Source organism: Erythrolamprus reginae, chromosome 2, assembly GCF_031021105.1.
Source record: "Erythrolamprus reginae isolate rEryReg1 chromosome 2, rEryReg1.hap1, whole genome shotgun sequence".
In the NCBI taxonomy this organism is placed as follows: Eukaryota; Metazoa; Chordata; class Lepidosauria; order Squamata; family Dipsadidae; genus Erythrolamprus; species Erythrolamprus reginae.
Window position 1 is genome coordinate 199111955 of NC_091951.1, and position 23631 is coordinate 199135585.

A 23631-nucleotide genomic window follows, 5' to 3' on the forward strand; every position below is an offset into this window, starting at 1 on the left:
TGGTCCAATCTAAGCTATAACAATTGCATCCGCCCCCTACGGGTGCATTTAGGAATTGCAGGCAGTTGTCCTTCAAAATCCAACCTCTTTCATATACTGTACTGTACAACTTTTTGTAAATGCTGATGGGTTTTCAGTAGAAAAGCCGATTGGTTTTTTTAAACACTAATAGGCACATGCTTAAAAACAGAAACGCTAAGACCAATTAATAATAATAATGAATTATTATAATAAATGATAATAATAATAATTATTACTATTATTATTATTATTAGATTTGTATGCCGCCCCTCTCCGAGGACTCTGCAAAATAAAAGGATTTAAAAATAATTAATCGGGGAACCTGCGTCACATGTCTTCCTTTTCAGTTTCTTTCCCGCTTCTCCAATTCTTTACGAATTAAATATATATTGCAGCGGTTAGGAATTGCAGCAGTCGCCCTTCAAAATCCAACTGCCTTCACATTAAACTTGTCGTAAATGCTGATGGGTTTTCAGTAGAAAAGCGGGAGGTTGACATGGGCACATGCTTGAAAACAGAAACTCCGAGCCCGATTAAAATCTGCAAAATAAAATAGGGATCTAAAAAGAATTAATCGGGGAACTTGCGTCACATGTCTTTTCCTTTGTCAGTTTCTCTCCCGCTTCAACAACTTTATTATTATTATTATTTAAAAATCACTATTCATTTTCCTTGTCATGCAGCTTTTCTCAACAAGTTTCTCAGCACCTTTAAAAATGTGTGGACTTCAAATCTCGACTGTGGATTTCTGGGAGTGGATTGTCCAACGCCTCTTAAACATTTCTGGGGCTTGAGAAGAATTTACAACTCGAGTGGAAATTTGGACGGGTCTTCCGAAGGATCCCATCGGGGCTGCCTGGCAATTGAGTGGGAGGACACTGGCTCTTCGGTTGATTCGTGCAGAAATGCCTTCAAAACGAGATTGGAGAGATTCCTAAAGAGCATTTGGGATTTGCGTCCTAACTTTCCCACACGTAAGCCACCTACGCAGGTGCGTTTAAACCCGCCTCACACTCGATTGTGCGTCTGCATCGAAACATATGCGCGTCAGACCGACACGCGTCGCTTTCCTCGGAAAAGAAAAACAGGGCTAAAAAAAATTATCAACTTCTGTACGGGAGACAAGAGGGTCTTCCCCTTTTTGCGCCCCGGTAGCTGCGAAACGATTTGCGCTTCCCTTTGCTGGCCGAACGCTCACGAAAACAAACGGCGAAACAAAGTGTCCTGAGGGAGTTGGGCGGCATATACATTAAGCTAATAAATAAATAATAAACAAAGGGCATAGCTCTTTAAGGGTTGCCATGGCAACAATGAAAGGAAGGCTTCCGGAATGAGCCGGAAGTTATCCGCACCTGCCCCCCACCCCACGCATTGCCCAATCCAAGCGAGCGAGGATGCTGGGCTCCTGGCAGGAAGTGATCCCAATTTGATGGGCAGGTGCCAAAGCTTATCGGAGCAGGAGGCGGGGTTTTGAGGGAAAAGCTGGGTCCCGATGCTGCTGGCTAGGGCTCTTGGGTGAGGGTATAATGGAAGGGGCTGGGAGAGTAGAATGGAAAGAAAGGTGATGGAAGCAACGGAGAGGGGAAGGGAGGGGAGAAATATTTGGGAGGGCCTCAAGGGAACTGGGGACCAGGAAGAAACATGGCCAAGGATGCTATGGGACAGGAGGGAATATCCAAATAGTGGATTTTGTGGGGGTTGATGAATTGATAAGATATGAACCATGCTTGGATATCAAGGAAGAGAGACTGAGGAATGGCTATAGAGAAGCATATATTCCTTGGATGCCACTTACAAATCTTCAAGAGATTGTATATTGCCCCCTTTTGGGAAGTCAACCATGGGGTGGCACTGCTTATCTGTACCATATTTGGAATTTAGGGGAAGCAGAAAAAAACCCTCTCCCCAAGCCCTTGCTGGGAGCAAGGGTAGGTTTCAAGCAGTATCAAATCAATAGTTGGAGAGTACCAAATCAATAGTTCAAATCAATACAATTACGTAGCAAGATATCAAATTTTAGAGGGACAGGGAATTATAGGATGGTGGGGGTTAAAGGATTTTTTTTTAAAAAAAGAGAGACTGGGAAATAGCTGAACTGAAGAGAGGTAGAGATTTTGGGGAAGGGGGGACAAAAAAGGAAGGGATAGGATGTCAAGCATGGCTCTTGTGGATAAGCATGCAGGATGGTTTGGGAAGCAGGATAAAAGGGATAAATGGCAGATCACCAGGTGAGAAGGAGAATAGAAGGATCCAGAGATTCATCCCTCTGCATCCCTTACCCCCTCTGCTTTCTCACAGAGACAGTGGGGACGATGGGGCTGGTGGCTTGCAGAGGGGACTGAGCCTCTGCCTGTGAAGAGGCTTCAACTGTATGCCCCCCTCCTCCCCCATCATGGAGCCCTTGAAGGAGCGGGCTGGGTGGTGCACAGGGTACCTGGGGGAGGAGGCTGTGGCTGAAATGAGACCTTTGCTACAAGAGAACGCTGGCCAGGTGAGTATCAGGAAGACCACTCATTGAGTCTCTCTTCTTATTCCTCTCCTCTGCATCTTTCCTTTGTGTGCAGTCATCACGACCCAAATTCTGTTCAATAAGGCCAATTACATTTGTCTAAGAATGTGAAAAATGACTTTGCTGGGCTGAGGTTTCAAGAAAAGTCACAAACTGAAAGTATGGCCAGAGCAACACTTGCTAATACTTTTTCTGTGTGGCTTATGGAATCACTTCAGCATCAGTTCCATTGTTCTGTCTTCTGCTGGTCATCCAACAGTAGCATTCTAAACCCCATATCCAGCAGATCAGATGAAAAGCTACATGTCTACAGTGGTGGACTGCAAGCTCATAAATAGAGGCTGTAGGTGATTCTCGGTGCTCTGAATCTAGTGGCTTGTTGACAGAGTAGCCCTGTAGGCCAAATCTAAACCAACTGTTTTTGGCTGTCATTCTTTGAAGGAGGAAATTATTTTATTTTGGGGCCTATTCTTTATCCCTTGCATCAAGAAGGAAATGACCTTGAACTTCTCTGTTAATCTATCAACAGAGTACTGCACTATATAGCAGAAAAGGGAAATGTTATTCCTGGTTTTCCTTCACTCCTATCTCTTCTCAGACTCTCTCTCTTTCTATAGAATTACATTGGCCAGTGTATGCATTTTCTTTTTCAGGATGGTATTGAAATGAAGGTTGAGCCCACAGGTTGGGGATCAGACGATCCAGAGTTAGAGGAGGAAGACACTGGTCCAGATCCTGTGCGGGTCTTGATGTTGCCACTTCAAGCCCAGCATGCCATGGAGAAGATGGAAGAATTTGTTTTGAAGGTAAGTTATACCAATTAAGTTAAGCTTTCTTGGGTGCCAAGCTCTTTATAACTTCATTCTTCTACGACTGTTGTCCAATAGTCAAGTCTTGAATGAGCCCTATTAATTCTGAGGCAAGCCAATATGTCACAGCAATACTCCAGGAAGCATCATTATGACTTCAGCTGTTGACCAACATCCTTCTTCTTCTCAGCTTTACCAAGCTGGGAAAAATAGCCCCCTTTGCCAAGTGATTGGGAGTGGGAGAACCATTTTCATCCTTTCCCCCAGGGAAGAGAGTTTCCTTTCTGCCATGACAACGCGTTCTGGACGGGTTCTTAGAGGGGCAAGGCCATCTGGCCATACTACCCAGAACCAGGAAGACTAGGAGGAGCAAAATTGAAAATGCTGTGGGCTCACTCTTCTGACATACAACTCAGTCACCCAGATAAGTTCCCTTCAGGTCCACATCTGAGGGGGGCCATGGGAAGGAGACATAAGGCAGCACAAAGAGCAAAAAACTATGCTTCCAAAGATCTGGATAAGAACTATTATCAGATAAAGGCAAGTGAGAACACTCTTCTCCTAGACTATTAGTAGTAGTAGTAGTAGTAGTAGTAATAATAATTGTTGTTGTTGTTGTTGTTGTTATTATTATTATTATTATTATTATGTCAGTACAACACAGCAAACGAGATCACTATGCTGGATTTCGTATTTCATCACCAATCGGGCGCTTCCCAAGCACCTAGGATTGCGTGATGTAGCGGCGAATTATGTTTGCCGATCCCAGTATTTGTTTGTTTTGTTCCTGTAGCTCATTTGTCGATGGCTGCCCAGGTTCCATAGCAGCCACCGCGGACCTTTTTATCCTGAGCGACGACCGAGCCAGTATGGACTTCTTTTTGTTTTGTCTCTCCATTAGTTTAAATGGGTTAGGTACGTTTAGTCTGGCTCCTCTGCTTTGACCACTCCCGCAAGGTTAGACCTACCAGTAGTTTACACTACCACTGGCACAGCTCTCAGCTTCATTGAAGCACACAAGCCCCACTACCACGACAAGGCATACCCATCAGTGGGGATTATTATTATTATTAGTAGTAGTAGTAGTAGTAGTAGTAGCAGCAGTAGTATTTATTAGATTTGTATGCCGCCCCTCTCCGTAGACTTGGGGTGGCTCACAACAGTAACAGTACAATATATAACAAATCTAATAATTAAAAATCACTAAAAAACCCTTATTAAAAAGAAACATACACATAAACATACCATGCATAAACTGCACTGTCCTCTATTTTTTTTTAAAAATAGATTTTTATTGTACAGTATTTTTCTTTTTTTGCAAATACAGTACTCATAATCTATATATGACTATGCTCATTTACATATTATTTAAGTATCTTTACATTTACAAATTATTTACATACTCATACATTTAAATCCAAATATATTCCATACACACCAGTTACATATTTTACTTCTCCTTGAATTTGTCTCTCTTTTTGTTTTTCTTTTCCTCAATCCAATCATACCATTTCTTCCATATTGCATGATATTCCAAATCCATTTGCCCTTTCAATTCAATTGTTAGTTTGTCCATTTTGGCACAATCAAATATTTTTTATTGCTAAACTTTCAGAGGTATATTTTTTTACCTCCAACATAGCATAAATGCAATTCTTGCTGCTGTTATAATATGTAATATAATAGATATAGCTGTTTTATTATATTCCCCTTTTGCAATTCGTGTCAAAATTAGCTCTGGGTTGAATTCTACTTGGAAGTCTGTTATTTCCTTTATCCATCTGTGAATTTTTACCCATTTTTTTTTCTTTCTGTGTGTAACCACCATGTATGATAGAAGGTAACTTTCTTTTGACCACATTTCCAACAATTTGGTTCTAGGTTTGGATAAATCTTCGCTAATCTATTGGTTGACATATACCATCGATAAAACATTTTATATCCAAAGTGTTGGCGTGGATACCCAAGGGAAAACCAAGAGATTTTCATATAATGTTTTCTTTTAAACTCTTGCCATACTTGCATCAAAGTTTATCTGATTTTGTGTATTCTATATAAGTAAAAATATAAATATTAGTTTGTTCAAAATCTTAAATCTCCGAAAGTACTTCATCTTTCTCCTGTCCATTTCTTTTCTTTTTCCAGGAAGTCATTTAGTTATTTTTTGGTTTTTTGTGTTAAAAGAAAATGCTAGAGGAGGAGGTGAAAGGAAAAGGTGGGAAGTAGAGAATCCGCCTTTACCCATTTATTATTTTCTTCTACCTGCTTTATTTCTCAAAGGGAAGACTTGCAGTTAATAGACAAGTTTCCCATTGCCTTTGTTGAATGTGGTACAATAGAATTAGAACTTGAGATACTGTCATAATCCTATATCCTTTAACCTGAATATAGACTTCATTAAATTCCTTTTGATGTCTAAGTAAAAATGCATCACATAACACAATGTGTCCTCAAATGTTAGATATAAATATTAGATTAAAATCTCCACCTAACCATGACATTCCCAGAACCTCTGTAAGGCCAGAGTTGGCAGTATGTTCCCTGTAGATACCAACAGCACTATTAGATTGCAAAACTTGAATCATTGTTGTTGCTGTTGTTTAAACAGCTACAATTTCTCAAGAAAATTATATCTCAAAATAACTCCATGTTCTTTGCATGACATACTACTATTAATACTAACAATAACAAAAATAATAGTGTGCCAATAGTAATAGTAGCCCTTGGAGCAATACCCAAGGGATGCCTAGATACATGGAAATTTTGAACTTATTAGACTTAAATATCATGACTTTGTTAAAAAAACCAAAACTACCCTACTTGGAACTGTCTATATATTCAGACACTACCTTAACAGCTCTCTAGGACTTGAACTGTTCAGTTTTTACCAATCCCAGACTATCAAATCAAAATGAAGGTTAATAACAATAATAATGGACTGACACATTATGAATCCTAGATTCTTGGAAAGAACACGCGTCTGAAAGCTAAAAAACTGACAGCTGTGATTTCACATTGTTGTGTATATAATAATATAATTCCTATTATTTCCATGTCTCTAAATGATGCAGTGATGCCCACGGCCTGGAAAGATGGCTTGTTGTTCCTGAAATAAGGCTTTTTGGTCAAGTGCACCACCCCAACTCGGATGGTTATTTTATTTTATTTTATTTTTGCAAACAATTCTTTCTACTTCTGTATGGTTTGTGAGGCTGTTTTTGAGAAATAAGAGGAGGAGCCACAGATGAGGCAACAGTTAAATAAGAGGCAGATGAGTCAACAGAAGTAATTTGGGGCTTCTTGTCCGCACCAGTGTTTTTCAACCAGTGTGCCATGGCACACTAGTGTGCCGCGGAGACATGGTCAGGTGTGCCGCGAGGAATGAAGCTCAGGTTCTGGTCTCACAACTGTTTGCTGAGGGCGCAAAGAGCAAAAAGTTGCGAGACAGAAGCTGAGCTTCATTCTTCGCGCCTTCCAAGTTTTCCGACAGCTGCAGCCCCCCGCCCGGATGGAGCTTCCCTGGCGGCAGCGCAGGTGAGCTTTGGGGCCCGGTGGGAAGGTGCCGGCAGTGGGAGCCGGAGGGTAGCACCGGGCACACGGGTCGGCAACAGCGTACACCACGCCGGCAACAGCAGCATTGGGCAGTAGCCGCGGAGCGGCAGGGCAGTCGGCTGGCAAGCAGGAACTCCAGAGCGGAGGCACCGATGGCGGCAGCTGGACATGTTGCTGGACGCCGTACATGCTGGCGCTGTGGGGCCGGGCCGGGATGAGGTGCCAGCCCTGCGCCCATGCCCAGTGCAGCACGTATGGCGTCCAGCAACACATCCAGCTACTGCCGTCGGTTACTGCCCTATGCCACTGTTGCCGGCGTGGTGTACGAGAGAGAGAGAGAGAGAGAGAAAGAGAGAGGAAGCAAGAGAGAGAGAAAGAGAGAGAAAAAGCAAGAGAGAGAGAGAGAAAGAGAAAGCAAGCAAGAGAGAAAGAGAGAAAAAGGAGAGGAAGGGAGAGAGAGAGAAATGAGATAAAAAAGGGGAGAAAAAAGAGAAATGAAAAAATGATTGAGGCAGAGAATGAGAGGAAAGAGAGAGAAACAAAAGAGAGAGGGAAATGACTCTTGATTTAAAGCATATGATAAAAAGCACTCAAAGAATAAGAGAAGAAAAACCCAGCCCTCCCTGTTTTGGAAATGTTAAGAGTGTGTATACACACACACATACACACAAGGGGGCGGAGGAGACAGAGATAGAAAAAGAGAGGAGAGTGTCTTAGAGTGTCATTTTTTTGCCATTTTGGTTGTTGGTGTGCCCCAGGGATTTTTGTAAATGTTAAAAATGTGCCGCGGCTCAAAAAAGTTTGAAAATCACTGGTCCGGACTTCCTCCAAATTGCCCAAACTGGGTTTGTTCCTCCTGTTTGCTGTCTCTCTAGGACATTTTCACTTTGCCTTTTAAAAAAATTTATAGGATCAGACTTGCCACATTTTTATGACAGAAGCTGTTTGATTTTAACAGTAGAAGTTACAGTAGATTTTTTACGATTGCGGGAATGCTTGTTGTCACCAGACATTCAGTCAAGATGGAAAGTAAATGCTGCTGGAAAGTAGGGTTAGCTCTGCTCACTTGGCTTGTCTTCTGCAGCTAACAAATGAACAAGCGAAGCAGAAGAGATCGTGAACCTAGTGCATTGTTAAGAAGAGCCTGAAAGCGATTGATAATTCCTGCTATGGTTTAATCATGATCTTGATTTACAATAACAACAATAATAGTTGTTGTTATTGTTATTGTTGTTATTACACCTTGTCTTTCTTCAAGAAGCTCCAGTCAATAGAAATAGCATTCATTGTATCCTGCCCATTTTATCCTCATCTCAAGTCTGTGAGGTGGGTTAGGCTTATTTATTTAAAAAAAAGGTTCTAACTGAGATTATTGTGAATGTCCCCAATGCAAAAACTAATAATAGTTTCTTTAAAATTAATTATCAGCTGGAGGTACCCCACTGCCCACTTTCAAAATACAGAATCAAGGCAAGTGAATGCATCTCTATACTAAATACATATGCCCATCATTTACGTTTGATTTTATCTTAGGGATTGTCAAGATTTTTTTCAGGATGTGGTCCACACTTCAGCTCTGGATGGCATATGGTGTCTGTGCATCAAAAAAAAAAAGAGACAGGTCCAGACAGTCCATTTAAAATTGAACAAGATTTATTTTAAATTGCATTAAATTCAATGCATCCTTTGAATATAATTCATTCTTGGTGGATTCTATTATCCTCCTCCACTTTGGCATGAAAAATAACAATTTGCTTGGAACATTTGGAGGGCCTCACCTAAATCTTGGAGGGGGAGGAGGTTAGGCTGTGCAACTTTGCCTTAACTTCAAAGCACTTTGGAACCTTGGGGTTTTTTTGGGGGGGGAGGTCTTTTAATGACCCCCGTAATCCCCTTGCATCGGGGTGGATTGGGGGCAAATGTTTACTGGCTGGGATGCCCTTCCTGTCGCCAGTGCAGAGTTCCTAGCAGAAATTTTCCCACTGTGCCCAGAGAGAGAAATATCTGCCGCTCCCTAGTATCGAACCGACAGCCTCCTGATTGTGAGGCGAGAGCTCCACCTCACCCCTAGGGGTATAGGGAATTAAGGCAAAACAAACTCTACTTTGAAACTCAATGAAGTGAACACTAGAAAAATTATTTGTGAAAACACTAGACCAGTGATGGTGAACCTATGCGCAGCCATATCAATGGGAATGCAAGCTCAGGTCTGGCACGCAATGCGCATACCAGCCAGCTGGTTTTGTGCCTTCTGGGCCACTAGGAGTTGGGAAATAAGCTGTTTCCAGTCTCCAAATGGGGTGGGGAAGGCTCATTTTTTGCTCTCCCCAACCTCCAGAGCCTTTCTAGGAGCCTGGGGAGGCAAAAACGGCCTTCCCCACCACCACAGAGGTGTTCCGGAGGCAGGAAACCGCCCATTTACCAACTTCCGGTTGGACCAGAAGTCCAATTTTTTGCACATGTCGGAGGGCGGCGGCATGGGAATTATGGATGTGGGCACGCACATTTGTGACCACCAGGCACTCCCCCACTTTTTGCATGCAAACCAAAAAAGGTTCGCCATCACTGCACTAGACATTCTTGTCTCCCAGGTTGATTCCCCCTCCTCCCCAAGAAGCATACCATATCCCCAAGTATGTTATGTTTATTAGTTAGATTTGTATGCTGCCCCTCTCCGTAGACTTGGGGTGGCTCACAACACAATAAAAACAATTCATAACAAATCTAATAATTTACAATTTAAGATATTTAAAAAACCCAATTATTAAGCAGACATACATACAAGCATACCATACATAAATTGTATAGGCCCAGGGGAGATATTTCAGTTCCCCCATGCCTGACGACAAAGGTGGGTTTTAAGGAGTTTACGAAAGGCAGGGAGAGTAGGGGCAGTTCTAATCTCTGGGGGGAGCTGGTTCCAGAGAGTCGGGGACGCCACAGAGAATGCTCTTCCCCTGGGGCCCGCCAACCGACATTGTTTAGTTGACGGGACCCGGAGAAGGCCCACTCTGTGGGACCTAATCGGTCGCTGGGATTCGTGCGGCAGGAGGCGGTCTCGGAGATATTCTGGTCCAGTGCCATGAAGGGCTTTAAAGGTCATAACCAACACTTTGAATTGTGACCGGAAATTGATCGGCAACCAATGCAGACTGCGGAGTGTTGGAGTAACATGGGCATACCTAGGGAAACCCATGACTGCTCTCGCAGCTGCATTCTGCGCGATCTGAAGTTTCCGAACACTTTTCAAAGGTATACAAATACACTCACTGTTTTGATGTTCTCAGCTTGCAGAAGGAAGGGTAGGCAAGCTCCTTCTATCACTCTAGACATCTTCTAGCCTCTCTTTTGCTGTTGCAGGTTTGGGAGGGCCGTTGGCGTGTTATGCCCTATGATGTGCTGCCTGACTGGCTGAAAGACAACGATTTTCTCCTGCACGGACATCGGCCACCCATGCCTTCCTTCCGCGCCTGTTTCCGCAGCATCTTCCGGCTCCACACTGAGACTGGCAACATCTGGACTCATCTGCTTGGTCAGTCATGGGACAGAGGACTGTATAGCTTTTTAGCCTGAGGTGGGAACAAAGGGGGGGGAAAACAAATTGCACTTCATTGCATCAAACTCTTTGGATTCCAAGTGCTTTTTTGCTTTTTTAAAACGACAACAACAACAAAACACATCAGCATAAAACTTGGCTAAAAGTTATGACTCTTCACCAGTGATGTTTAACGACAGCTGACATGATATCCATGGCAATATGGAAGAAAATTTGGCCCTGTTCTAAGACAAGTGTCCTGCTCTACCTTCCCTCCATAGTAATCACTAGGGAGTGAAAGGAGATCAAGATATAATTGAATTTTCTCTGTGCTTAAAAGATGAAGAAAGAAGGCACTAGTCCTAGAAATAGTGTCCCCTCCTCTTCAGCCTTGCTCTTTCACTCATCAGAAGACAAAACAAATTGTCTTTCTAACTACAATGGTAAAGAAAGAGGGTTATTTTCACACAAAGGAAGAACTCCTCTCTCATGACTTCCTATTTATATAATAAATTGATTCTATTAGCCCACAAAGCTTTTTGGTCTATGGACTGTATCATGATTGTATAACTAGATGGAGCTAGGGATCTAAAATCTAGTTGGCACAATTTTGCATTAAAAAACCATGTCTACAAAATTATTAAAAAGCATTTTAATAAAACTTATTTGAATTCTACATTGAGGAGACATACATTTTTACAACTACCCCAGTGATGATAATGTCAGGGACTTCAACATTTACTCTTGGACGCCTTTACACATAATCACATCTGCCCAGTTTCTTGCAGATAATGTATCTTAAAATTATCTTTCTCTATGAGATGTCCAGCACCAAACCTGAGCTGACACTGACTGATATTAATACTACTAATAACAATAATTTATTAGACTTCTATGCCGCCTCACTCTGAGAACTTGGGGCGGCTCACTAGAAAGTTTCTCCAAGTAGTAGTAGGAAGGCAATTCAATCAGCCATGGTACATCTCTTGTAATACTTACATTTGAGGATTTATGTATAAGAGAAGGACCTACCTAGTTTGAAAGATCACTTTGGTCCCAAATCTGCTTCACTGGTAACATGATAAATGTAGGATTAACTTAGTGGTTGCTACTTGAACTTTAAGGCAGCAGGGTAGGCCAGCTTTGGTTAAATTTTGGCCTTCCCCTCTCCTGGTTAGCTGAACAATGCTTGCTCTGTTTCTAATAATTTTACTGAAGTTTCTAATAAAGTAAAAAGTAATAAAGACTGGAAGATAACAAAAGTTCAGAAAATGCAAAACAGAAAAGAAAATACCAGTTAAGACAATAATAAATTAGTGGCTTCAACCTTCATTATATCAAGCATAAGCAACTAGAATAATTTTTCATCCTCTTTTAAAGTTATCCCAAAAAAAATGCACGACTTTTCCCCATAGCCTTTTATCTATGCACAATCTAGAAATCATCATCTTTTCAAATCTAGTTCAGCAAAAAGTACACTATGAGTTTCTAGAAATATCAAACAATTAATGTATCCCTTGTCAAATAATCCAACTTTACATTCTTTTCATTATATGCAATCTTGATCTTTAAATAATTCCTGTGCAAAATCACAGGATTCAATCTTTCATCACTCTTTGGCATTTAAAAGTCTTCAAAGCTTTCACCAACCCACTTTGTAAATGTCATGCACCACTGCTGTATTTTTCAAATTTATTTTAAATTCATAAGTCTCTTGCTTAAAGTTTGTTAAATCCAAAGAAGAAAGTAAAACTCACCAGGTATCAAATTAAGCTTGCCGTTTTGAATGTCTTTAATATTCATAAAGTAATTAAATTGAACATGTCCTTTGTGACCTTATGAAAGGCTTCACTGCTGCTCAGAGCAAAGATGTTGTCTTGCTTGGCTCCTGGCATTCAAACCAGCTGGAGGCTGCTTTTCTTGTTTCTCATGAGCCATTGGCAGAGCACTCATAAACAATCTTCAATTCTCCCTTTCTCTGGAGAGACTCAAACAATCAATCTGCTGACTGGTCTTTTGTCTTCATAGTGGTTGTCTCCACTCGTTCTCAGAGAAGTCTTCAGTTAACCAGGACTTACACCAGAAGCCACTTGTATTTCTTCAGTCTCCTGTTTCACGCATTGATTTTCCCAACTTGAGAAAGGCCTATGAAGTTCCTGAAGTGGAGTCTTTTCAGGAGTAGATTCAGAAAGGATTCCTACAGTCAGTCCCTGCCAAAACAGATGTAGGTTTCCCATTTCCAAACATGCCCCAGTATTTGAATACATGCAGAAACATTTATATATTGGTAACTTTCTTCCCTCTCCTCAGGCTTCCTCTTCTTCCTGGTTTTGGGCATTGGATACATGTTCAGTCCCAACATGAAATATGTGGCCCCCATCCAGGAGCGTGTGGTCTTTGGCATGTTTTTCCTCGGAGCCATTCTCTGTCTCTGTTTCTCCTGGCTATTTCACACAGTCTATTGCCACTCTGAGAAAGTTTCTCGCACGTTCTCCAAGTAAGTTGATTTCCCCTCCTCTCTTCTTCCTCCCGCAAACTTCCGAGGCATGTGATCAGCAGGCAAGAATTAAGAATCAAGATGTATTCTCTCGTAATGAAACATGAGGACTTATACTTAGAGTATCTGAGATGAATTTCTTCTTTGGCTAACTGGATAGCCTTTCTTATTGTAAAAAACAAAACCACAAGCCCAAGTAGATGACCTACAGGTATTGGAATCTGTCAGGTGTATGCCACCCCCAACTCTTTTCTTCTATTCTGTGCTACACAAGCCACCAGCGATGGAGGCGCATCAAGACTTTGGTATGCCACTGTCTGGACTGGCCTCTAGCACCATGCAGGTAGGACCTTGCAGCTGATGCTTCACCATTTGAAGCTTAATAAAAATCCTGTGCTCCAATTGAAGTTTTATCTTGGAGTCATCCGATTCATTTTTATAACAATGTGGTGTTCTTTAGAGCAGTTTAAATCAGTGTTTCTCAATGTTAAGATGTGTAGACTTCCACTCTCAAAATTCCCCTACGTACCTTAACATTGCTGAGATTGAGAAACACTGCTATAAATGGTTTCCCAAGGACAGTAAGTCACAAAGTACATTTACAGTAAATATACCATGTGCAAGTGTTACACAAGAGGTACTTGTGGTATTGCTTATCATAAGGAAGCCAATAGATAGTTCTTTCCCTCAAGATTTCTTGAGCCAATAATTGGGTGAGCTGCATTTAGTCTAGTGCATCTTTTCACCTCCTGAGCACTTCCTGATTCTGCTGATATGACAAGTCCCAGGCAGCCAAGTCAAGTGTTGTGCTGGGTGAGAATTTGAAGGCTGACCCAGTGTATTACTCAAAGTGCAGGCCTGAGAAAGAGCCCTGGCTATATCTGGTTAGTGCTACAGAAGCTTGTAAACTCCGTGGGCAGTGATTATAGTGGATTACCTATGGAAAATGCCTCCATTTTAGGAGGATGCGACAGTTTATAAAATAGGTTCTCATTGTTCTCTTTAGTCAAGCGCCACCATAATGTGAAAAAAAATGGGATTCTTCCTTGTAGAAACTAGCATGTAGGTACAATCCTTGCTATCTATGATGTCTGCATACATGTTTCCCATAATATGGATCATCTTGGCAGTATAATGAAGGTTAGATGTTCTTCACACTATCTCGCCCACACTGTGGCTATAGAGATCTGTAAAATAGTTTAAAGGTTCCTGTAATTTAAACATTATACACCAAGCCCTGTCCTTACACATGATGTCCACTGATCACCCAACCTTGCTTTCTGTGGTACCTTCCGTACAGATTGGATTACTCTGGAATTGCCCTGCTCACCATGGGCAGTTTTGTTCCCTGGTTGTATTACTCGTTCTACTGCTCACCACAACCCCAGCTCATCTACCTCATCATCATCTGTGTGCTGGGTATAACTGCCATCCTGGTGTCGCAGTCGGATCATTTTGCCACGCCACAGTATCGGGCAGTGCGGGCAGGTAACTATTTTTTTTTTTACTGCATCCTCACACTGCTACATTATGTGGAGAAACCTATTAAAGATGGGGAATATTGTTAGATGCTTTCCAGTCTTTTGGTTCTGTTTCCGTTCCCTGGTCTCTCTCTTTCCACAACCGTTTCTATTTTTGGCCACACAGTTCTCACTAGTTTTTGGAGTCCTCTATTTATATGCTTCTGGAAATTTCAGGGGTACCAAGATTCTGAGACCTTTCTTGTATTTTTCAAATGTCTCAATTTTGATAGACCAAAAACATTACCTGATCATTGGAGATCAATGTAATTATATAATATAGAGCAGTGATGGTGAATCTTTTCAGTATGAGTGCGCAAACCGGAATGTGCGTGCATGTGTGCACTTGTGCATGTGCCAGAGCACCGGAAACCCAAAGACCAGCTGGCTGGTGCGAGCATGCCTGGTTTTTGGTCATTTTTCGAGCCATTTTTCAGGCTGTTTCAGGTCATTTTTCAGGCCATCTTTGGTGCCAAAAATGTCCTGGAAAATGGATTGAAAACAGCCTGAAAATGCCCCCAAAATGGCCTGAAAACAGCCAGAAAAACATCCCCCAAACAGGCTGGAAAATGGCCTGAAAACAACTAATAATGGCTCCCAAAATGGCTAGAAAATGGCCTGTTTTGGGGGCCATTTTCAGGCATCCACAAAGACCAGCACTGGAACCCAGGAGAGCAGCTGATGATAGCACGTGTACCCACAGGGATGGCTCTGTGTGCTATCACAGAGATAGAGGAACTTGCCTAGTACAATGCAGCCTTCCTAAACCTAACATCGTCCAAATGTGAGGAAAGTCCAACACGAAAATAAAGTTGTAATCAGGGTGGGATTCAATTTTTTTTACTACCGGTTCTGTGGGTGTGGCTTGGTGGACATGGCAGGGGAAGGATACTGCAAAATCTCTGTTTGGTCTTCACTCCAGGGGAAGGTTACTGCAAAATCCCTATTTCCTCCTTATCAGCTGGGACTCTTGAGGCAGAGAATAGATGGGGGCGGGGCCAGTCAGAGATGGTATTTACCGGTTCTCCAAACTACTCAAAATTTCCACTACCGGCTCTCCAGTACTGGTCAGAATCTGCTGAACCCACCTCTGTTGTAATCCCAACACATCTGGAGGGAACCAGGTTGGAAACAGCTGGCAACCTGAGTTAATATAAAAGATGTAGGACCAAAACAATAAGTAGCCAACAACATCAGTTCAATATGAAAATATGTGTGTGCTTTGGTTGTCTAAATTTGCAACAGCTGCTCCTTCATTAGCAACATTAAGACTCCAGTTTGGGGGTTAAGATTTTATTAGTTGGATTGATTTTAAAACCATGGAACTGTCTGTTCAAGTTACATTCTCTCTTTCTTTTTGGGGTAGGTGTATTTCTGGGCCTAGGGCTGAGTGGACTAGTCCCCACCCTCCATTTCATGTTCACTGAAGGTTTTATCAAGGCCACAACAGTGGGACAGATTGGTTGGCTCTTCCTCATGGCAGTCCTCTACATCTTGGGAGTGGGCTTGTATGCTGCCCGCATTCCTGAACGTTTCTTCCCGGGCAAGTGTGACATCTGGGTATGTCTTTGGCAAGAAAATATGGAAGAGAGATGGAAGTATTTAAACTGATAGTCTTCATATGAGTTCCCCATTATCTTTTCTCTTGGTAAAAACCACAGCTCCATTCTGTGATTTGACATTTCATTTTGTCACATCCAAAATATCAGGAGGCAGATTAAGATAAGTACTTTGCCTTGGCAAACTGTGAGGGCCCATTCCAAATCAGACAAGGTAGGCAAACCTTTTTTCAAGCAAGATAAATGGTGACATGGCAACATTCCCAGAATAGGCGGAGTGACATTTTTGCCTCCTCCAGTTGTTGTTTTATTTAGGAAGGAGAGAGAATATAAGGAAACTTATATTTGCAATACTGCTAATTATACACACTATTAATGTACTTAATGTTTGCTTGCATGCAAGCAGTATAAAATTAATGAAAAGCAGAGTAAGTGCTACGAAACACTTAGATGACAGATTGATATGATCTGAAAAGAAACCAGGGTATTGGGTATTGGCGCGTCTGGGGGATCTTAAGTCACAAATACTGCAGGAGCCCCAGCTACTTTGTTTTTAGTTTAATTTGTGAATGTCAACAAAACAGAAAGAAATCTCATAATGTGGTGATGGTCAATAAGAGGCAGGTTGGGCTCCAATGCCTCTCTTCTCCTTTCTTTCTAGTTCCATTCTCACCAGATCTTCCACGTCTTGGTGGTCGCAGCTGCCTGTGTCCATCTTCACGGGGTCTCCCAGCTGCAGGCGTTCCGCTCATCGCTGGGTGGCAGCTGCATGGAGAACACTGTGCTCTGATACCTTTTGAGGCCCCAGGGACACCTCTGCTGAATGAGGGCAGCCCTCCTGTCACCCTTGCACTTCTGGATATGGATCACGAGGGGCGGGGCCTCTCTTAAAGGGCACTGCACCAAGTCTCCATTTGAAAAACAATCTTTGTGTCCCAGGTCTTCTTTGCGGTTGGGGGATGGCTCTCCTTTCCTCCCATTAGGGCAGCCCACATGTGAGCCTATGTATGATATGTGTGAACATGTGGATTACACGTGTGTGTGAACTGCCAGCAACAGGCTAAAGAGATGGGCGATAATAGGGTAGGCACTTAATCCCTTCAGACAGCTTAAAATGCAGGCACATGTGGGGATTTATATAGAGCACGATGGATGCATACAGTATCTCCCATAAGCTAAGGAGATGTCTTTTTTTTAAAAAAATGAAGTATATTCTCAGGTCTGTCCAAGCCGTGCATATTTATTCAGTTCTATTTGTGAACTGGTGCTCTTAAGAGGCGACTTATTTTCAGATGGGTGCCAAGAAAGCATGCCATCTACTGAAATACGCAACAAACTACTTTTGTTCCATCAAAAGCAAAAAGTGAGGGAGGAGACCTCAAGGCCGGGTGATTGAGTGGGCTTTGTTGCTGGATTGCTTGCTTCTCTATAGAAATAATAGGTTATAAGTCTAAGAGCTAAGCCTCCTGTCCAGACCAGCAACAGGGCATGAATGACTGGCATAGATCTATTTCCCCCACTCCCCCAGGATAAAGATGGATGCAGTTATGTGCCCCCGTGTTTCACTCTCCAAGATTTGTGGATGTCTAAATGTATCAGCCTTTCTGGGCTTTTAGGGTACAGAAAGGGAAATTCTCCTAATCACGACTGCCTAGGGAGAGATCAGGGTTTTGGCTGGAGAAGCCTCCTTTTTTAAAAAATTATCAATATACTAGTTTGGAAATTACTGTAGCTGTTGCTCAGATCTCTGTTCTTTAATCCCTGGCAAGTAGCTTCAAGGGTAGGACATTTCTTAATAATAGATTGTGTGTATGTCTGTGCATGTAGCGAGGGGTCGAGTTTCTTCTTCTCCCCAAGAATCTCGATTACAGCAAATGAAAACCATCTGAGCCGAACTCTCATTGATCCTCCGTCTTTTGAAGGACTGTCAGTCTATTTGGTGTTTTGCTACAGAACCCTCACCCTTTTTCTGTTGAAGATGTGGTGTGAAGGAAAAAGCCACTCCAGTATAACACAAGATTCTTCTTTCTTTGCACATCCCTCCCTGCTAACTAGAAGACCAAGGGGCTCCAACTTTCATCCTGGATGGCACAATGGATCCACTTCTTTGGATGCTGTTGGCAAAACTGCAATACCAGTCTTGTAGGAAAGAGCCTAGAATCTGGATCTGAACACTGAAAGTTCCCTGCAATCAAATCCATAACCACTGGACTCCAACATCAGCCAAGTCAATTCCCCAAACACTCTAGAACATTTTTCTCTAACCTGATTGCCTTTGGATTCTCAGACTGCATAACCAATGTATCTGGAGATGACACCAGCTGCTTAAAGTTTGAGTAAATGCCCATCCTCTCTCTCCTGCAGCAAATTCGGTTCTTTTGAAGTGTTTTAATAACCGTAAAGCACAAAGAATTAAGATGCTGAGGCAGGATGGGGAGGCCAGTTTATTGCTAATTTATTGATAACATCTGTTGATCAATCTAAGTGGTGTTTAATACACTGGAGATGGTTCTAGGTCTTTCAATTCTGTGGAATTGATAGGGAAAAGAAATGGGAGGATTAAAAAAAAGGTCAGTTATAAAGACAATCATCTGGATTCTTTTGTGAATCATCTGGTTTGACTGATATGAAAACACGAGAGGAAAAAAAGACTGGTATCTAAGATATGCTATCCACTTTGTTCTGAGTACAATGCTGCAATATTCAATCCAGAAATTGGCCAGTTCTGAAGGAGAAGGGCAACTAGGCATAGATACTTTTGCCTCTAGGCCAGGCCCTTCGGTGTGGGGGGTGGAAGCACTTTTTATCATTGTACAATAACAAGAAGGTGTGTCACTTCTCCAGAAACAATGGGACATGTTGGGAAGTGAGCGTGGAGACCATGCTTCCAAAGGGGAGAGCTAAGGGAACAAGGTGATCACATAACAAAAGGGTGCATAGTTCTCGAACTACCAACCCAAACCCAGCATATTGGCAGGGTGCGGTAGCTTCCTAAAAAATTTGATACCAATCCATACCTTTGTACAATCCCAAACAGGCAAGCAGAATGATTTAGTACCTTCGGTGGATTGCTAAGCAACGCTAGTCAAGCGAGACTGGGATAACAAGTAGAACAATCTAAATTTAACAGGATGTGTTATTGATATGTTCTTAGATGAAATGGCCAAGAGGGAATGTCATTTAAAATACCTTTCCCCACATCCCTTTTTTTTTCTTTTAAAAAAAATGATGCTTGTTTTTCTGGATCGCTTGCTAGAGTACAAATTTCACAGAAAAACAATAATTTCCCTCAAATTCCTAGGTTCTATTCCCAACCTGGAAAGATGAAGCAACATCTCCAACTTCCCAATCCCATTACAATTGCAAAGGGGTTCTGCTACTTGGTGGGTCATAACAGAGGCCAATCAAGTATAAATTAAAATTAAGCACACTGAAGAAAATTAATTTACTAGAAACCTTTATATGAGATTTATGACTCAGCCTCGTGTTCCCAACTGTTTGACTCAAAGCAGGGCACTTGCACAGCCATTGATAATAATAGCTCTGTACATAGTAAACTGTGAATCCCTTTGTGATACTGCTCTAAACCCATTGCTTCCTCATCCCATACTTGTAAAGTGTCTCCACTCTGCACTGTTCCACGGTTCTCTTTTCTCCTGATCTTTGTGGGAAGCGCTAAAGAGCGTCTTTGTTTTTAAGAGTTTGGTTATTTTTCTACTGGCCATTGTGATAAAAAAAATTCTTAAAGAGATCAGACACTTTAGGGAAAAGAATAGAAAGAAAAATGTAAAAATATTCAAAGTGTACTATTAATAATTATAAAAATAAAGAAGAATGTTTCCCTAACTCAGTGACTGAAGTTTGATTCTTTTTAATTGGAATTAAAATTGATGGCTGAATGGAGCCACTCTACCCCACCCTTCTTAAAGCAGCACATTTCTGTTCCTGGATTCTGAACTATTTTCATACATTGGCTGTTTTCATGCAACATACTTCACCAAATTTAGTAAGACACCATGTAGCTGCACCTATACAACATGCAAGCTTATTTTTAATCTTGGAGAGGACGTTTTTCAAAATTTCCCTTAGCCTAATTAGTTGATTTCTGGTTTGAGGTGCTGTCATTCATTGGCATCCTTCAGTCTCAAAAGACTATGGTATATTGTGCTCTAAAACACTGGTGCAAAGCTGGAGCATCCTCTCTAGAGGTCGAGGCCTGGGTAGATTAGTATGGAGGATAGATTGTTACCCAAGCAGCAAATCCCTTCTTCACGTCTCTGAAATAATAACATGGAATAGCCAAGATAATACAACTGATTCCAGCTGCGATATCAGAACGTGGCTGTACACAGTCACAAACTGGGAGTCCGGCTCTGGATTTTGCCTCGAAGTTTACTCCTGAAGCCTTTTCCAATAATGGATGTAGCCACAAGGTGGTGAAGGTTTGATCTCAAGAGTTTACCTTCTCCTTAGAAGATGGTTTTCCGTTCTATGTGAGGTACTATAAAACCTGTGGATATGACTTAATTCAATATACAATGATACCTTAGCACTGTTCATTGATTGGTTCCAGGAAGTGCAATGAGTACCAAAAATGATGAATATGAAACATTTCCCCCACACAAGGAATATTGTAGTGAGCCACAAAGCAGATGATACCAACAAGTTCTAGCTTGTGCATCAAGTTCCAAATGATGAGTACAAATTTTCATGTCAAAATGGGTTGAGTACCAATTTAGTAAGTTTCAAAGCAATTGAGTAACAAGGTACCACTATATAAGTTGAGTATATCCTAGATACATGCTTATGGGGGACTTTTAGGAAGTATGTGTTTGGCCAACGATGGAAAGAAAGTACAAATATAAACTAGGTAATGTTCCTGTTAAATTTAGTAATTTAATTTATCAGTGCAACAGGAGGCCCCGAGATCAAATCTTGAGCAGGTTCTCAGGAGGCAAGAGGTCCTTTGGATAACCTGATTGTGCCTAGTTGAGTGTTTTAAATTTCAAAGCCAGCACTACATTGAAGCCTCAGACAGTAGCCAGTGTAATTAGAACAGAATTGTTATTGTCTGCCGTGCTATCTCCATAATGCTCTAAGTAGCTAAACTCTATGAATAATATCACCGCAGGCTAACAGCTACGTGAGAGGGAAATGAATGACACAGCAAGGGAGCTTTCATACCCTTGCACATCATTTCTGATTATGTTAAAAGTTTCCTCTGTCCAGTCATGTCCAACTCTAGGGGGGTAGTGCTCATCACCATTTTTTAGCCAAAGGAGCCAGCATTGTCCGAAATCATTTCCATTTGGCCAACATGACTACATGCTGAGGTGCACATATTATTGTTTGCTTCCCACCAAATTATTTTTGATATTTTAATCAATTCTAGAAAACAGTAATCTGTTGTTTTGCATTTTTGTTTTCTAAAGAAATACATTTCTACAACTTTTATGTAAACATGTAAATCATATCACTAGACTGGCAGAAAGTGTTGGATCTACCTGACCTCGATCTGGAAGACAGAATAATAAAACTACCTGAATCAAATGTTGAAGTTTTTCCTGGCTGTTTCATTTACAAACTGGAGTTGGGTTGTAAGGTTCGGTGTTTCCCAAAAATTAAATTGTCTGACCAGAAAGAACAGAAACTGAACAATCCTTATGAACAAAAGAATGGTCATTAGAATATTGGAAAGCATATCATAGTCACAAAATCTTTGCCCTTTTTTTCTGGACAGTGGGGTAGCGGGCATCCATAATTTTTATTTTCTACCAAACCAAATGCCACTCTTATAAATACAAAGGTGGTTTGCTGGTTTACTTTTTTAGGGTGTGTGTGTGTACATTTTTTGGTTTTTTCCTCCACACCTTACAGAAATACAAATTCACATACCTTCAAATTAGAATACAATACAATATAGTATCAATTGCCAGAAATTCTTCATTATTTATCTGTTTTGTTTTGGTATACATCATTGATCTTGTGCTACCTCCTTTTCTAATTTTGTCATCTGGATTTCAAATGTTTTCTGTTCTCATACAGGTTCAAAATGCTATTAGCTATCAAAATTTCTCTTGGCTATTTGCTTTTTTCTACTCAAACTTTGCCACAGTGCTTCAGCCCATTTCTTCTTACTTTTCTCATTCATGTTTTTTAAACCCTCATTTTAATATAATTGCCCTTTACGAAAAAAGTTCCAAAATACTTCTCTTCATACTACCAGGAGGGGGGGGAGTTCATATCATACCTTAAATCTAATTATAACGATAGCAATAACAGGGAGAAAAAAGGTTATTATTAAGAATTTAAATTATATTATTTTCTTTCTGTGCTTAAACATATCAATCCTTTCATAAAACAAACATGTCATTTCAAATTTAGCAAATCATAATTTTAGTGTAACATTTTTCTATTTATTTTTCACTGAAAGTATCTTCCATTATCAATCCCAGTATAGTAATAATTTCCCCTAATCTATGTTTTCCACTTTCATTCCCAGTGTAATAATCTTCCATAATCTATAACTTCCACTGTCAAACCCAGTGTAATAATCTTCCCTAGTCTATATATCAGTTTTCTGGTTTACTTATCACCTTTCCCCTTAATTCATTATTCAAAAATTAAAACGGGTTAAGGCAGGGAGTCTAATGGGCATGAGAACAAGGGCCATGTCAACAGTATGTATGTATGCATGTATGCATTAATGTACGTATGTTTCACACTTTTTAATTGCCCATCTCCATCACAGTAGTGTTGCTGTCAGCTAGATTTAATTAGATCTTTTTTTCTTAGCTTATGGTTCAATTTCCTTTGTCTTCCACTTCTCTTTTGTGTACTATGGATAAAGTGGCATTTTTGAACATGAACCAGTATGATGGGTACCCATTTCTGCATTATTAAACCAGGAAAAGTTAGACGCCCCTATTATCTAGTGCAGGGGTCTCCAACCTTGGCAACTTTAATACTTATGGACTTCAACTCCCAGAATTCCAAAGCTGGCTGAGGAATTCTGGGAATTGAAGTCCACAAGTCTTAAAAGTTGCCAAGATTGGAGACCCCTGATCTAGTGTACTGCATTGCAAACTCCAGAGATCTTCCAATGAATGCAGACCCACATCCTTTTCATTCATGAGGTATTGCAAGAGTTGGTCATTTTCCAAGTTCTCTACTAGTAGCTTTTCTTTAAAAAAAAACATCCTTTGGTTCTTTTTTGGAATTGGATCATACCCTTCCTTATCTAAACCCTAACGCACTGAGGCTTTAAAAAACGTGTTTCTCACCTCCAGTCACTAACACGAGAAACCTTCGACGGCATTGCCCACAACTTCTAAGTATTGCCCACAAGATCATATGCTGCAACGTCCTGTCGGCGACTACTTCAGCGTAAAACACAACACAAGAGCACACAACATATTTAAACTTACTATTAACCACTCCAAACTTGACTGTAAAAAATATGACTTCAGTAACCGAGTTGTCGAAGCGTGGAACTCATTGCCGGACTCTGTAGTGCCATCCCCAAACCCCCAACACTTTACCCTTAGATTATCTATGGTTGACCTATCCAGATTCCTAAGAGGTCAGTAAGGGGCGAGTACAAGTGCACTAGAGTGCCTTCCGTCCCCT

The 23631-nt window shown here is 41.2% G+C and overlaps 1 protein-coding gene across 5 annotated transcripts; it reads left to right on the forward strand.

The window, feature by feature from the left end:
* The first annotated feature begins 1459 nt into the window (after positions 1-1459).
* LOC139161678 (adiponectin receptor protein 1-like) lies at positions 1460-19848 on the forward strand. 5 transcript variants are annotated; one of them, XM_070741121.1, is made up of 8 exons: positions 1460-1536; positions 2320-2512; positions 3184-3336; positions 10252-10423; positions 12737-12923; positions 14224-14411; positions 15810-16003; positions 16664-19848. In XM_070741121.1, the coding sequence occupies exons 2-8, from the start codon at positions 2393-2395 to the stop codon at positions 16790-16792; spliced, it is 1143 nt and encodes a 380-aa protein (XP_070597222.1). In that variant the 5' UTR covers positions 1460-1536; positions 2320-2392; the 3' UTR covers positions 16793-19848. The 5 variants fall into 5 exon arrangements, with proteins under 5 accessions (XP_070597222.1, XP_070597224.1, XP_070597226.1 ...); XM_070741123.1 differs by having other exon boundaries at positions 18058-19848; XM_070741124.1 differs by having other exon boundaries at positions 1526-1582.
* Positions 19849-23631: the final 3783 nt, after the last annotated feature.

Excerpts from the sequence above, each read along its gene's own strand:
- LOC139161678 (XM_070741121.1), top strand. The coding sequence starts at position 2,393 with ATGCCCCCCTCCTCCCCCATCATGGAGCCCTTGAAGGAGCGGGCTGGG. Across the intron at positions 2,513-3,183 it reads TACAAGAGAACGCTGGCCAG|GATGGTATTGAAATGAAGGT; the intron begins GTGAGTATCAGG and ends TTTCTTTTTCAG. Across the intron at positions 3,337-10,251 it reads TGGAAGAATTTGTTTTGAAG|GTTTGGGAGGGCCGTTGGCG; the intron begins GTAAGTTATACC and ends TTGCTGTTGCAG.